At 42.3% G+C, this 14,916-nt stretch overlaps 1 protein-coding gene across 2 annotated transcripts in view; it reads right to left on the bottom strand.

The window, feature by feature from the left end:
- The window catches only part of LOC308486382 (sodium channel protein type 2 subunit alpha), a 97,235-nt gene that overhangs the window by 45,075 nt on the left and 37,244 nt on the right, over window positions 1-14,916 (bottom strand). Inside the window, exons 3-7 of one of the 2 annotated variants that reach the window (XM_081023195.1) lie at window positions 5,899-6,016; window positions 3,898-3,988; window positions 2,114-2,242; window positions 1,626-1,717; window positions 193-465 (exon numbers count right to left, since the gene is read on the bottom strand). In XM_081023195.1, the coding sequence (XP_080879321.1) occupies window positions 193-465; window positions 1,626-1,717; window positions 2,114-2,242; window positions 3,898-3,988; window positions 5,899-6,016 (703 nt within the window). Of the gene's footprint in view, window positions 1-192; window positions 466-1,434; window positions 1,527-1,625; window positions 1,718-2,113; window positions 2,243-3,897; window positions 3,989-5,898; window positions 6,017-14,916 lie in introns of both variants that reach the window. The other variant, XM_081023196.1, reaches the window with a different exon arrangement.

Here is a 14,916-nt window from a genome sequence, read left to right as displayed (position 1 = left end):
TTTCTTTTCGCCATTCAGCTCACCATCAGTGCCTGCAAACCCAGGACTCAGTTCCAGCACTATAGCCTAGGCTGTGTTGCATAATTTTAGTGCCTATTGACAACAATCCAGCTGCGATCAGCAAAACATTAAGATCTCTCTATATATAAAAATCAATCAATCAAAAAGTAATAATGTGTCACCAGGCCTTACTGTCATCACTGACGTAGTCATCCCAGTTAAACGTAGTCACAGTTCTATTAACAAAGGTACCATTATCGCCCATTGTGCTATCGAAATAGGAAGTTATGTTGATTTCAAAAGTAGAATTGTCTGGCGGCCAAATCAGGCATTTATGCCTCAAGTTCCCCATGAAAAGCTGGAGCCCTATTAATGCAAATACACTCAGACAAAACACAGTCAGGATCATGACATCCGAGAGCTTCTTCACTGACTGAATTAGGGCTCCCACAATGGTCTTCAGGCCTGCAAACAGAAAGGGAAATTCATTGCGATGTCGCACGCTAAATATACTGTATGTCAATTGAATGTGCTTGACTTAGTTAATGTTTCATGCAGAATGACAACAAAATGGTTTTTATATTTGTGACAGTTTAATGAAAAAGCCTGATTGCCTGTGAACATGAATGAAAAGCTGTTAGGTTTATGCTGATTTGAAACTGTGTATGAAAATAAAACAGATATATTGAGGTATCTGTGGTACATAATCAGAGAAACACTTTGCCTAAGCAAAAACACAATTTTGCGATCCATGCTGTATCTCAGCCCTGTGTAGAAAAGTATATTGTTTTATTTTGCTTGTGTTTCTTGCCCAAACCATTATTGTGGAGTCGGTTTTTGAACTGTTCAACAACACAAATAAGGTGTTTTTTTTAAATTAGTTATTTCAATTATCACATGTTCAGTTTTATTGAATAAAAATGGGTGATGGTTTGGAGAAGAAGGACATTTTTTTAGAAAATTCCCATGCACAGAAAAAAGCCCATGCTAACTTTCACATTTTGCATCTATTTATGCATAATTTTAAAAAATAAATAAATAAAAACCCAAACACAACTGATAGCAAGTTTTGATTGGGAGTGCCTGCAACAAATGGTAAAATTTGCATCAGTATGAAAGCCTTAATCTTGACTCTTAGTTTAAAAGCGGAAAGCTTGATGTCATAAGATGCAAATCATATAGCCACTTACTGCAAATGTCTCATGCAAGAATTTGTTAAACGCAAAGGCTGATTTGGAAAAAAATAATAATAATCCAGCTGCCATAGTTAAAAAGCAAAGAATCGCTGAAAACAAAAGTTTTTGATTCTTGCTTTTTTCCCTTTTTCTTTTTGCTTATACAGTGCAGCAAGCAACACGGCTTATGCTTAAAAGTGTGGTTTCATCTTTAATGGAGCTTTGAAAGGTCAGCCTCCATGTTTAACCTAGCTCTCACCTGGAATGACTGATATTGTTTTCAATGCCCGGAGAACCCTGAATGTTCTCAACGCTGAGACATTCCCCAGGTCCACAAACTCTGTCACATATCTGCAATAGGGGAGTTCACACACAAACACAATGACAGCACACAAAAAACAGTTGGAGATACAAGGGGCCTGACACTTCATCAATCCACTCACTTCTTACCTGGGATTACAGAAATAGTTTTCAAAGCTCTCAACACTCTGAAAGTTCGAAGAGCTGAAACATTGCCTAGGTTTACAAATTCTGTTACATACCTGTAGAATCAAATCACAGTTATTCAGAATTGAGGCAGACTTTACGTTACTTGCTTAGAGGGGCCTTTTCTCAGATTAAATTAAAATGACAACAAGCAAATCACACTGCTTTATTTTAAACTAATTTGGGAACTTGAGAGGTAGCTTCCATTCCGGTGAACAGAAAAGAAGACAGGATATGAAACGAGCTTATTTTAAGAGGGCTAAGCCAGAATTAGTTACAATACAAACGGCAGAAATTATAATATGGCTCTGCAGCACAGTCTTCATTCTGGGATGCTAAAAATCAACAATACTGTATATCTCTTTCTCTAACGGTTCTCCCTGCCTCAACTTGAGGTTACCAGTGACTAACAACACCCCCCCCCCTCTTAAATACTGCAAACAAATACTTACGCAAATGTAATGACAGTGAAGTCAAGCCAGTTCCAGGGATCCCGGAGGAAAGTGAAATCTTCTAAACAGAAGCCCCTTGCAAGAATTTTTATTAGTGATTCAAAGGTATAAATCCCCGTGAATGTGTATCTGAAGAAAATATCAGTGCAACAGTTAACCAAAAACAAGTATTAAGGATTTCAACAAAATATTCCCAACAGAAAACAGACAATTATAAAATTGGGTGGCGGGGGGAGGGGGAGATGTCAGAGGTCTAAAGTGGAATAGCAAGAATTGTTTTCCCAAGGGAAAGCTATGAGCTCTGTCTCTGGATGACAAACCCAGGTGCACAAAGCAGAGCTGATTTATATGCAATGCTCACAGTGTCAGGATTCCTAAGGCTTCCCCTCACCACCACCACTAGTAGCAGAAAGCTGGGAGAGATCAAAGTCACATAGGCAAGGAGGGAGAAGACTGACTGGTTGGCTTCTACTGTTTACATGACTTCTTACTGGTTAATTTCACTTCTTCTTCCTCAGTTACTAAGAAGATGCAAAAACAGAGTAAACTAGGTGTGCAGAAGAGAGGGAAGTCGAGGGGAAGGTAAATTAGATTTGTAAAGAATTTGTTTTTTCTGGCTAAAATGTTTGTAAAAGTTGAAAATGAAAAATAAAATTATATTTTTACAAACAGGACTTTGTATTGGGTCAGAAACTAATTGGCAGCCAGTTCAGTCGGGCCAGGATTGGCTTTATATGCTCCAACCGTCTTAGGACAGGCCAGGGAATTATATTGTTGTATGATTTGCAGTGGGGCTGGATGTCCTCCCTGGCCCTTTTCCAAGGCTGTGATTCTATACTTGGGGTCCAAAATAGAGGAGGACTGCCAGAAGGATAAAACCACTTTCTGCTGTTGCGTTGTGGGTGGATGTCGCCATGATGGTTTTCTAGAAGAACAGGTAATACTGGACTTTGACTGGGGCCATTTCCTATCTTTTTGTTACTGCACATCCAATTCAAATATATTTATAAATTTCCCCTTTTCCTCCCCTTAATTATCTCTTGCTGCAGGCATTTATATCAATCCCGCTAATGTTCTGATTTGTTTACAATGTGTCCTCAAGTAACCAATAAATTTCCCCCATTCTATTTTAACAGAAAAGAAGAGAAGAAAAAGGAAACCAGTGTGCAAAGAAGGGCAGGTGGCTCCTCCTCCTTCGTTGAGTGTACAACTTTGATCTCCCCTCTAGCCTGGAGCTTTTCCTCACTTGCCAATTTCAGTGGCATAGTTTCTGCTTGATCTGACATTTTGAAGAGTGAATTTGTAGCTGGTTGTCTGCAACCTTTGGTCACATGCCAATGCTATCAGACAGCAAGTGTGGGGTTTACCTTCCCACCCACATTGGGTTGTGTCCAAATTGAAAGAAGTCACATGACTGTTGTTACATCCCTGGGTACCATATTACAAATCTGATTCTATCACCATCATGCATTTTAATTGCCTTTTGAATTGGGAAATAGCAAGAGGCAGAGGGAAGCAAAGATCAGTTCTTGAACACAGAAAATGGTCCAGTCAGGCATTATCCTTGAGTTCTATTTTAGCTTAAAAGTGTAAAATGTGGACAAGAAGTAGGGGGTCAATCTTGGGCACAAATGCATGCTTGCATAATGTGGGAACCCGTGTAACGAGAACCAGCAGTGTTGGTTTCTTGCCAACAGAACTGCCCCTTGGATGACTTTATATATATATAAAAACATGCATCATATATTCATTAACTCAATGAATAGTGATTAGATTTAACTTACTCTACATTCTTTGTCCAGTCCGGAGGGTTACTCATGGTCATAAATACACAGTTGGTCAAAATAGTGCACATAATAAGCATGCTGAATAATGTATGTTATTGTTAAGGAACATATTCTTGAGAACTCATCATAAGAAAAATTGATTACATCAACAGTACATTCTGGTTCACTTTCAGTATTATTAATCTTTCCAGTGGTTTTTATGATGCTCAGGGAACATCGCATAACCTCCTCACTTATTGCTCCATATTTAAAAGAAAATAGGTGGATTGATGGACATTCTAATAGCCTTTCTGAAATATTAAATTGTTGCTGTTGTTTTTCAAGCAAGGAAGGATAAAGCCATTTTACTTCTGGATCAGAAGTAGAAACAAGTGGTTTGAGTCGGATGTGGGTGGCCGGTATAATATTAAGATGCAAATGTAAGTCTAAACGGTGATGACACCGCTAAGCATTATTGTGCTCAGCAAAGTGGCAGGCAACTTCAAAATGATGTTTCAGAATATGGAACATTAGGCAGAAAATGATGAGGTCGGATGAAGGCTCCCTGAACTCTGTCTATGTGTATGCTGTAGTTTACCATTTGCCACCTGACAATTAGTTTCAAATGTGAATCAAAAGTTCATCTCATCTAATTTAGATTTTATAGTATGTTCAAAACATGGCAAGGTTCCAAAATAAGGTAAGGTTTTATGTTCTTGCTGTTGTTTGCGAAAACAATGGAAAAGCCAACGGGGAAGCAGCTGCAAAAGGGCCCAAATTCAATCCCAGCATCTCCAGGTACAACTGGAAAAGACTCCTATCTGGAGAGTTGCTTCCACTAAGTATGAGCGAAATGGACCAGTGCCCTGGTAGCTTCCTATGTCCATATACATACATTATTCTAGATACTCCAGGTGTGATTGTTTGATCAAGCCAACAATTGCTGCCTCTTTAGAGAGACAGCACTAAATGTTTTGCTGGCTTTAGCCCATCTCGACTGCTGTCAATGGATCACCAGGGAAGCTGCCGTATGGGAAAACTGGGCTTCCACTCATGGAAGGGAAACCTGCCCACCTGGAGGATGGGGAAAAGGTTAAGCAAGAGCCCCACTCAGAATGATCCGGGGTTTGCATCACTATGAACACTGGACACTTGTTCTCTTCACCTTCACAATGGAAATTATTTCCTCTGTCATTCAAAGGCTCAATATCTTAAGGGAACATCCCCCCACAAATGCATACTGTTTAATTACCTAGACATGATAGGCTCTCAATGGCCACAGGATGGCACCATAAACTAAGGAATGTGTAGAGCTCTTTTATTTTACGGAAGACGTCTACATGCATATTCAGATGTTCATTTATTACATTTGCATCATGCCCTTCCTCAGAGTAGTGTGCAAGGGATTCCCAGGACATGCTTCAGATCTCCTTAGCTTTCGACTTAGAAATACTCCAGCCCCTTCTCTTTAATAGCTGTTTTTGGTGTGACGGTTCTAAAGAACAAAGAAGCAGTCAGTGCTTCTGCCAAGCCATGCGAGTTTAAGGATGTTAGGTCTCCTCTGGTTACCTGCAAACTGGGAATTTAAAAATGGAACTGGAATCCCCTCCAGCGCTGGAATTTGTCACTCGTGAGATGCTTCTCTTTGTCTCCCTGCAATCCTGCTCCCTTCTCCACACAGGTATAGTTTTGCTCATTAAGAATTTTCTTGGATTAGCCAATGAACGCAAGTATACCCAAAGGTGCATTTGACACTTAAAACAGAAAGGTAGAGGTTGCATTCTTGGCATTCCCAAAGTAAATTCAACAGCAAGCCAACACTTCTTGCCACACTTGATTCCCTTCTGTTCCCCTGCTTGCCAGGGCCATCCTTACCATTATAAAGAACAAGGCAGCTGCTGGGGGCATGTTGTGATCATATGGGCTCCCTGGGACCGAATGCATGGAAAAAACCATAGCACCGAAAAACAGAGTAGCACCATTTCACTTGTTGTGAAGTAACCACTTGAAAAGGATATGAATGTACCAAAATTTTAATAGCTATTTTTCTAAGAGGGTTGAATGGAGTTAACATATACACGGCGGAAGTGGCACTGAATCGGAAGATCGCCTTCCCTTTATTCAATACTATAAATGTCTGGAAGAGAAAGGGACAGAGAGAATGGGGAAAGAATTGATTCGCGGCATGTAACATTGACCTGTGTTATCACTCAAGCACTGAAACACAGAGACACAGAAGCTTGGTTAGAGAACAGTATACACAAAAGAAAACCTTCCCTATCTAATTCAGTTAATACCATAAGGCTACTCAACCAATCAGGTTCAGGATTCAGTCTCAAGGCATCTTCCTCTGCACAGCCAGACATACAAGGCAGGCATCAGCTCTTCCCAACCAATACTAGGAATTAGATTTTGGCTGGCTGGGCTGTAGCAGAAATTTGCATAAAATTTGCATATGCTAATTACAGCTCTGAGAAATTAAGGTGGTGGGTGGCTTGCCAGCACTGCACTTTGCAATGCACCCAGCTGCCATATAAACTTTGTTTAAAAAAAGTTTTTTAAAAGGGGAAGGAGATTTGGGGCACACCACACGAAGCCCAGGCCCTCAGGCCACCATGGAGAAGGGTGTTTTGCTTCCTCCTACCATTATGACTGCAGACCAGTTTCTTGCGAAGATGGAACCAGAAGTGTGTTGCAGGCAGGTAACAGCCTCAGCCATTCAGCCATTCTTCCCCAATAGCCTGGTCCTACTCAGAGTCAGGCACAGCTAAGTTGACTGAGATCAATGGGCAGGCCTTGCTCTGTGGAGCACTGCAACCGAACAACTCCACTCGGCTAGGTAGAAAGGTTATGACATCAACTTTTAGGAAGATTTGGCTCTCAACCGCTAGGAAGCTCAAGTTCAAATGTGTCAAAAAAATGAATGTGTCAAAAAAAAAAGAATGGGGTGTGTGTGTGTGCTAATGTGTAGCTTCAAAAGTTTTGCACATTTGAACCTACACGTTGCCTGTTCTGGTTGTACTCCAAACTGAAGGAATGCCTGGTGCAGGGAAAGGGTATAATTCTGCTGCAATATCCAGGGCCACAGGGCCACTTTTGGGAAACTGCGGGGTATCTCCTCAGCTGATATTCACACAATTCATTTTCCCAGAAAGGAACAGACAGGAGGGGTCACACTGAAGTCATTCACCTGCGTGAATTTGCCCTACAGGCAATTCAAGTGGCTGCTCTGCTGAAGTAACTGATGTGGTGCAGCGACTTTTGGAGCAGTGCAAGCGCACACGCGAGAGATGCCTGGCCTCCTGAACACATACAGATTTCTTTAAATTCCCAAGCAGCGTTAGCACCTAATCTTGCCTGTTATCTACTGGATTCAAATGACCGGTCCTCACTCTGCGATGGCTTCTTTGGTATACCAGATATCAAGCCAGACTGGTTGCCTAAGCAACCTCCTGTCTTGTGGATTAGAAGAAACACTTCTCACAGCATCCGGGTTAATTAAGCATTAAGCTATATAGCACGTTAAGGGGCTTTTGCTGTAAAATAATGTTCTGGGAGTGTTTTGTTATGAACACTATCCTGGACCCTGCTCTGGGTTCCTTTAGAAATATTCAAGGACTCAGAATATGAATTCTGTTTCCTTATCACATAACTGGGTGAGCTCCAGTCACGTTCCCTCTTAAGATGAAATTTTAAAATGCTGGCAACGTACACAGAATGGAGAACGGAAGGCGGCTTATGTCTGCTATCTACTACATAGAATTATCAGGATGGCTGAGATCTGCTACTTGATGAGCGTAAATGACCATTTATAAGCTGGCCACTTTCACAAAGCTGCCAAGCGGTGTGGCGAACAGTGCCACACATTTTAACACTTGATCTGAGGCGAATTCAGCTAATCAATCATACACCAACTGTATAAAACTAAATGGACAGCAAATGCTTTTTTTCTGCCCGACCTACAAGAACGTTATGACTTCTCTGCTTCAGAGGCCTTCCCCTCCTGAGAGTAGGAGCACTGATATAATCTGCCACCGCAGCGCCAAGGTAACAAACAGATCCTCCTTGCTCTGGTCAATGAATGGGGTACATTAATGCGGCTTGTGACAGATTGGCACACAGCGAGCAAATATGAATGAGAAAAATAACCAAGCAGAGGACGGATACTTCTTTTTTTTTTGCTGGGGTTTCAACTTCATTTGGGCAGTTTAAACGGTAGCGCTTCCTTGCAGCAGCAGCAGCACATGAGGGGGGAACAGTGGCAGCGATGCTCCCAGTAGCGCTGTGTTCATCAGTATGGGGAGGGCTGCATTTACCTATGGGCCAATCACAGCAACCCAAAGTTCCTCCAACCTCACTGCCACCTCAGCCCATCCATCCTCACCAGTGGCATCACCACTGCAGGAGGATGCCACTGCCTGTCCTCAAGTGACGCTGCTGCTTCCTTGGCTACGGAGGCTGACATGATGAGCTCCTGAACTTCATGATTTAGCACTGCACTACTATTCTCCACTCCTTCATGGATCACTGCCTCGTCGTGGCGAAGGGGCTTTAATAACTCAAAGAAGCTATGAGCTATGCCGTGCAGGGCCACCCAAGTCGGACAGGTCATAGCCGAGAGCTTAGACTAAATGTGATCCACCTGGAGAAGGAACTGGCAAACCACTCCAGTATTTTGCAAAGAAAACTCCATGGACATAAAAAAGGAGAAGCTTTGAGAAGAAAGTGAGAGCTTCCAAAGCATGCTCTGGTTCATGGGGTCACGGAGAGTCGAACATGACTAAGATGACTAAACAACAAAACTATTCTCCAGACTTCTGGTCACATGTAGAAGGAGAATACTCTCTCCTCAAAGTTCATGTGGCTTTAACTCTGCAAATCTTGGTGAATTTTAAAAAAAACCTATTTATTTCAGACTCCGTTGCCCCCCCCCCCAACTTAGGCCTATATATTTTTTAACCTAGAGACCTTTTTTTTTTTTTAGAATGCATACTTTTTTAGCTGCTAGAATCCACACTGCCGTTTTATTTTGTTTTCTAAAGTGGCCTATATTTTAAAACAATTTTGTACCGCTGCCATTTAAAACACCTAGTTTTTGTTTTCAGATGCATTGTGTTTTTATGCGTGGGCCTAAAAAGGCAGCCTAAAAATAAGTTTACAAATATAAATGTAATATTGCTGTTCTCCTTCGCGACACCTGGTATGGAAAGCAATGCAAGGACTCGGTGACTTTTAAGCATCCTGGGCTGCAGCCCAAAAGTCATAGTCAGAGTTAGATCAGTTGAAAACGATGGATTTACGTTAGTCACGACTAACTTAATACTTAAGGAGGGACTCCATCACACAGCGTATAGTGAAATAATGAAATCTGCTTTCACAACACCTAGTGATTGACACCAAGTTGGTTTTAAAATGGGATTAGAGAAATCTGTGGAGGGTGAGGCCATCAATGGCTATATTACCTCCCGTGTCAGCGGCAAACTGCTTCTGCATACTGGTTGCTGGGAATCGCATAGGCATCTAGTTGGCCACGGTAAGAACACGATGCTGCTCTAGATGGGCCACTGGCCTGATCCAGTGGGGCTCTTTGTTTTTAGAATCTTATGTAACCCTCTGTGGCAATTGGCTGCACGGCACTGCATTTAACTTCCAGCCAGGACCTGTAAGACCATTGTGTGTGAATTTTAAAGAGCCTCCACCTGAGAACTGGATTTGGGTTTTACCGGCTCTGTCCTTGCAGTTGTTTTCAAGACAGCTGTTGCTGTTTTTAAAAAAGGATTAGTCTGCATGCAGGTAGAGCAGTGCAGCATTTGGTCAGAACAGAATGAGGATTCAGAATAGATACAGCTTGTTATTGCGGCCCCCTCATCCCTATTACCTCATCGGCCCTGTTGATGCTTGGAAATGGCTTCCTACAACTGCACAGCGGTAGTTTGGCAGTGGGTGACCATCTGCTTGGCACACAAAATGTTCCAGGTTCAATCCCTGGCGTCCTCCAGGACAAGGCTAGGAATGTCTCCTGTCTGAAATCCTGGAGAGTCACTGGCAAGTCAGGGTAGACAACACTGAACTGCAAGGACCAGTGCTCTGACTCAGTAAAAGTCAGTTCCCTGTGTTCCTAAGCAACAACTTCAGGCCTGCAGTTTCGCAACATCTTCAGGTTTGCAGTTTTATGTGTTTTAACAACAGAATCCGCCTGCAGGTTTACTCAGAAGTTTGCTGAACTCTGTGAGGCTTACAGCCCAGTAAGTGTGCTTCGGAGTGAACCCTACACTCACTTTCCAGGGAGTAAGTCTCATTGAATGCAATGGGGCTTACTTCTGAGTATACATGTTTAGGATTCCGCTGTAAGGTCCCACTGCCTTTGAAACAAAGTCATATTTGACCGCATTAGGGTGCAAGTGCTTAGCTTGTTTTTCTAACTGCAGTTAAAACCTTCAATCCTCGTTTTGTACAGAAAAGAGAGGGAATGAACTGGTAAGCTGTCTCTCACACCTTCAGTGACATCTGCTTTGCTGTAGCAATGCATTCAAATATGAAGAGTTTAGAATAATTGCTTGCACGTGTTCAAGTCTAACGTACCTCACAAACTCAGGCCACAAGGGCTGGTTTGCTTTTACTATCACATGCTATAGGAAGCACTTGAGATATTTGTCTTTCCCCTGACAAGAGAGTAGACACTTGCATAACTACAATGGCTGTTTTCCTTCATGCCTGCCAAGATTGCAAGTTTTGTTTCTCTGCCAGGTTTTCGCCGCCGCTAATACATTTATTCCTCCTATTCCATTTTTTTATGAATTGCTTGTGCTCTCATGTCTACATTTAGCCATCAACAGCAATCAAGTAACCATTTATATTTTATTCACAATCCTCCTATAACAGCTGCATCACATTTTTTTTATTAAAAAAATGCCTTCTCATTTAGAAACAGTGAAGGGGTGGGTGGGAAATCTGCAGTTAAAACTTTACACCAAGCTTTGCCTTTTGATTTCAGCAAGCGATAATTCCCCGAGTTCCAAGGGACATCTAGGTTTGATCCTGAATACACATATATGGGGTGAGGTAGAACTAGGGCTTCCTCTCTGCTCAGGGACAGGGCGAGGTGAAAGGAGTGACCTTCCCTCTTGTTCTGAAAACAGCCATGATGTGACCAGGAGCCCTGCACATCCCTGAGGAAGCGTAAGCAGGCAAGCTGGACCCATTCACTTAAAACAGGAGGGACACAGGATTAGCAAGTAGGTGGCCTAATCTGAATCCTTGGAAGCATAAAGGACTCTTTCTGTAGCAACAAGAAGTTGCTCCTTCTGATCATCTCTGAGCTCTGAATGTTTGCACTTAATTTTTCACAATGTCTTTCCCTCTCGCAGGTTTTTTATTCTTCAAGCCTCATCTACTTTCTCCCCATCTTTCCTCATAAAACGTTTCTAGAAGAAAACAGCTTCAGCTCCTGGTTTGGGGGAGCTACAAAAGGTGAGGCTGCTGAAGAACATCTAAGTTCCCGAGTGTAGAACTTTACACTTGTCCCTACTGAAATTCATTTTGTTAGTTTGTGGCCTGTTCTCCAATCTGTTAAAGTCATCTTTAATCCTAATTCTGTCTTCCGCGGCATTCGTGACCCCTTCCAGTTTGGTGTCATCTGCAAATTTGATGAGCATCCCCTCAATTCCTTCATCCAAGTCATTTATAAAGATATTGAACAATGATGTCCCAGGACAGAACCCTGCAGCACCCAACTTGTCACTTTTCCCCCAGGATGATGAGGATCCATTAGCGCAGGCATGGCCAAACTGGCCCTCCAGCTGTTTTGGGACTACAACTCCCATCATCCCTAGCTAACAGGACCAGTGGTCAGGGATGATGGGAATTGTAGTCCCAAAACATCTGGAGGGCCAAGTCTGGCCATGCCTACATTAGTGAGTACTGTTTGCATTTGGTCAGTCAACCATCTACAAATCCACCAAACAGTTACCTCATCCAGCCCACATTTTACCAGCTTCTCAACAATAATATCATGCGAGACTTTTTTAAAAAGCTTACTGAAATCAAGATACATTTCATCAACAGCATCCCTCTAATCCACCAAGCTTGTAACAATCAGGCTGCTTTGTTTGCAAGAGGTGCATGTCTCATAATTTCCTGCTAAAATCCTATACCTTTTCATACCACATATATTATGAGTTTCTATTGTCCTATTTTCGTTGTGCTATAGAACAAGAGTGCCCTCCATATGGCAATAATGCAGAAATATTGCAGAACAATTATGAAAGCAAAATGGCAAATGGATGGTGCAGTATACATCCAATACTAACACACTATTTTTGTGTCGATGACATGTTGCAGAAATTACCTGCAAAAAAAATACAGTGGTGCCTCGCAAGACGAAATTAATCCGTTCCGCGAGTCTCTTCGTCTTGCGGTTTTTTCGTCTTGCGAAGCACGGCTATTAGCGGCTTAGCGGCTTTAAGAAAAAGGAAACAAACTCGCAAGAACTCGCAAGACGTTTCGTCTTGCGAAGCAAGCCCATAGGGAAATTCGTCTTGCGGAACGACTCAAAAAACGGAAAACTCTTTCGTCTTGCGAGGCATTCGTCTTGCGAGGTACCACTGTACAAGCCAACAAGCAACAACCACCCTAAGTGGGGCTGCCATTGTTCTTTTTTTCCAGGTTCTGTATTGTTGAACAAATAATTCAAGAGACTAATTAGTTTCCAAAGGGTTACTCTTAAACAAAGGAGATACAAAACTTCTTCATACAATGTGAACTTCAAAATTCATTGCTATAAGATAGCCACTTTAAAAGAGAATCAGAGCAGATAGGCCTATCAATGGCAATGAGTCATGAGAACTTAGTGGAACCTCCACATACAGAGACACGCCACCTGAAATTAAGGAATACTAGGGGCAAACAACAAAAGGAGGCCTACACATTTGTGAGCTCTGAAAGATATCTGTCTTTGCAAAATGCTGGACTTGGTCTGATGTTTCACTTCCAGTCTGATTGTTTCATATACTTTTTTAAAAGAAGTCTTTCCTAATATAGTGTTTTCTGTTGAGCTGCCATGTCTGAGGGCTGTTTTATGCTCAAAACAGGAAGATCTGGGTTCATGGGAGAAATCACAGAAATTATCCATGCATCTGCCCATGTATAGCTAAGCAGAGCTAAGTGAAAGCGTCACCTCTCTATTTCTAATGAAATGGTACATCTACGTCTAATCAAATCAATGACATTTCCAGCCAAGATTAAAATCCTCATGGTTGAGTTGCCTTTTACTTTGCGGGAGAGGGCCAGGCAGAGGGTAAGCGAGGAACCTTATCTACCTTTCAACTGCAACCTACCATTTGTTCCCCACAGTAAAACAACTCGATACAGAATAAGTCATCTGAAAGACATAACCTTTGAAAGTTAACGATTCTTCATTGAGTGGGGCTTAATAAACAGATTGTATAGGAGGGAGAAGCACAGTTCTGCCCTTAAACATTTCCAAAGCGGAAATTATATGCCCTGCTCCTATGGAATAACACCCAGAGGCAAGGATGTCATACGTGGAATAAGTAACGGCTTCACACTGCTTCATGGGAAGGCCAGTCCTGATTGTTCTGAATATGGAAGCAAGAAAATGCTGCCATCTATGGAATCGACTGCTTTACACAACAGTTTCACACTGCATTATGGGAAAGCTGCCTTAGCCCTTCTGAGAGTAGTGTTCCACAGCTACTGCTATCCTATTTACCACAATGGTATTATTAGTTTTTCTTAATGTTGGAGGTAAAGAATTGTTTTGCAAATAAATAAATAAAATCAAACCTTGCTTGAGACTGGACAGCTCAGAAACAAAATATGTAGTGTAAAAAACCTTGTTGTAGAGAAATGACATAAAGGAGCCAAAGGGCAACTGCAAAATGTATTTAATAATTAAAAAAAAATTACTAAAGGAAGATGTGCTGCTAGCAGCGAAATTAATAAAACCTCTGTTCATTCATTTTTCAAGCCCTTCCCTAGGTGTAAGATAATGTAAGCAACAATTGCCGCGAAATGCCAAGCATCATATAATAAAATTGCTTCACTGTATGCAAATGTAGAGGAGTGGAATATTATAAACACTACTATGTAGCACTTATTTATGGCCAGCGTCAGTGAAGTCAACTAAGAAAAACAGAACATATTGGATAATAAGCGTCAGTAAGTAACTTCCGGGTTGGCGCCATCGCCGAATGGCGGACTCCCTCCGAGCTCCGGAGGGAGCCTGCTCGGCAGGGGCTGGGTCCTACCGCACCGGCGATGCGGGGACCCTTAAAAACCACGGCCACGGAGGCCGTGGACATGGAGACTCGGCTGGCACCGCTAGCGCCCTCCCGACTCGTGAAGGAGCCTTTTTAAAGGCTACGGATCGGGTGCCGGGGAGAAGCGTGGTGCTTTGAGTCCTCTGCTATCCCTGCCGAGCGAAGCCGCATGCCATCCGGTGGAGAGCGCTGACTTCTTCCATTGAAAATTCGGACTTCTTAACAACAACCCGTGAGTAATTTGGAAACCGGGTTCAAAAGGAGAAAAAAAGAATTTTTTTTTCGGATTGGACACGAGCGGGGGGGGATCCAAAAAGGAAGTCAGTCCCCCCCCCTATTGTAAACCTTCCAAAACAAGGATGGGGAAACCAAGGTCCAAAAAGATTTGTATTGCTGATAAAAACTAAGAATTCCACGATGGGGAACTACAAGAACTGTGCTGGAGGAAGAATTGAGGGAAAAGGGAAACGTAACCCCCCCCCCCCTGGGAACCGGGGTGATTGAAGAGAGAGCCTGGTGAAAAGAGTCGGAGATTTTGACAGCTGTCAAAGTAGCTGTCAAAGTCGGAAAGCAGAGAGGATTTTATTATGAGAACTTTGCTGGTTAAATTTGTTACAATTTGCTATAACCCGTTAAAACTTGGATACAAAATGGCGAAAACATGGATAACAATCGGACTTTTGGACTAGAGAAAACAAAGTTACAACAATCCCCCTAGAGGAGTTTCGGGACATTACAAAGATGGTCGTAAGTGGAA

This window comes from Podarcis pityusensis (genome assembly GCF_964106645.2).
Source record: "Podarcis pityusensis genome assembly, chromosome: 1".
NCBI classification, from domain to species: Eukaryota; Metazoa; Chordata; class Lepidosauria; order Squamata; family Lacertidae; genus Podarcis; species Podarcis pityusensis.
Note: the sequence above shows the minus strand (reverse complement) of the source record. Positions and strands in the feature narration are given on the sequence as shown.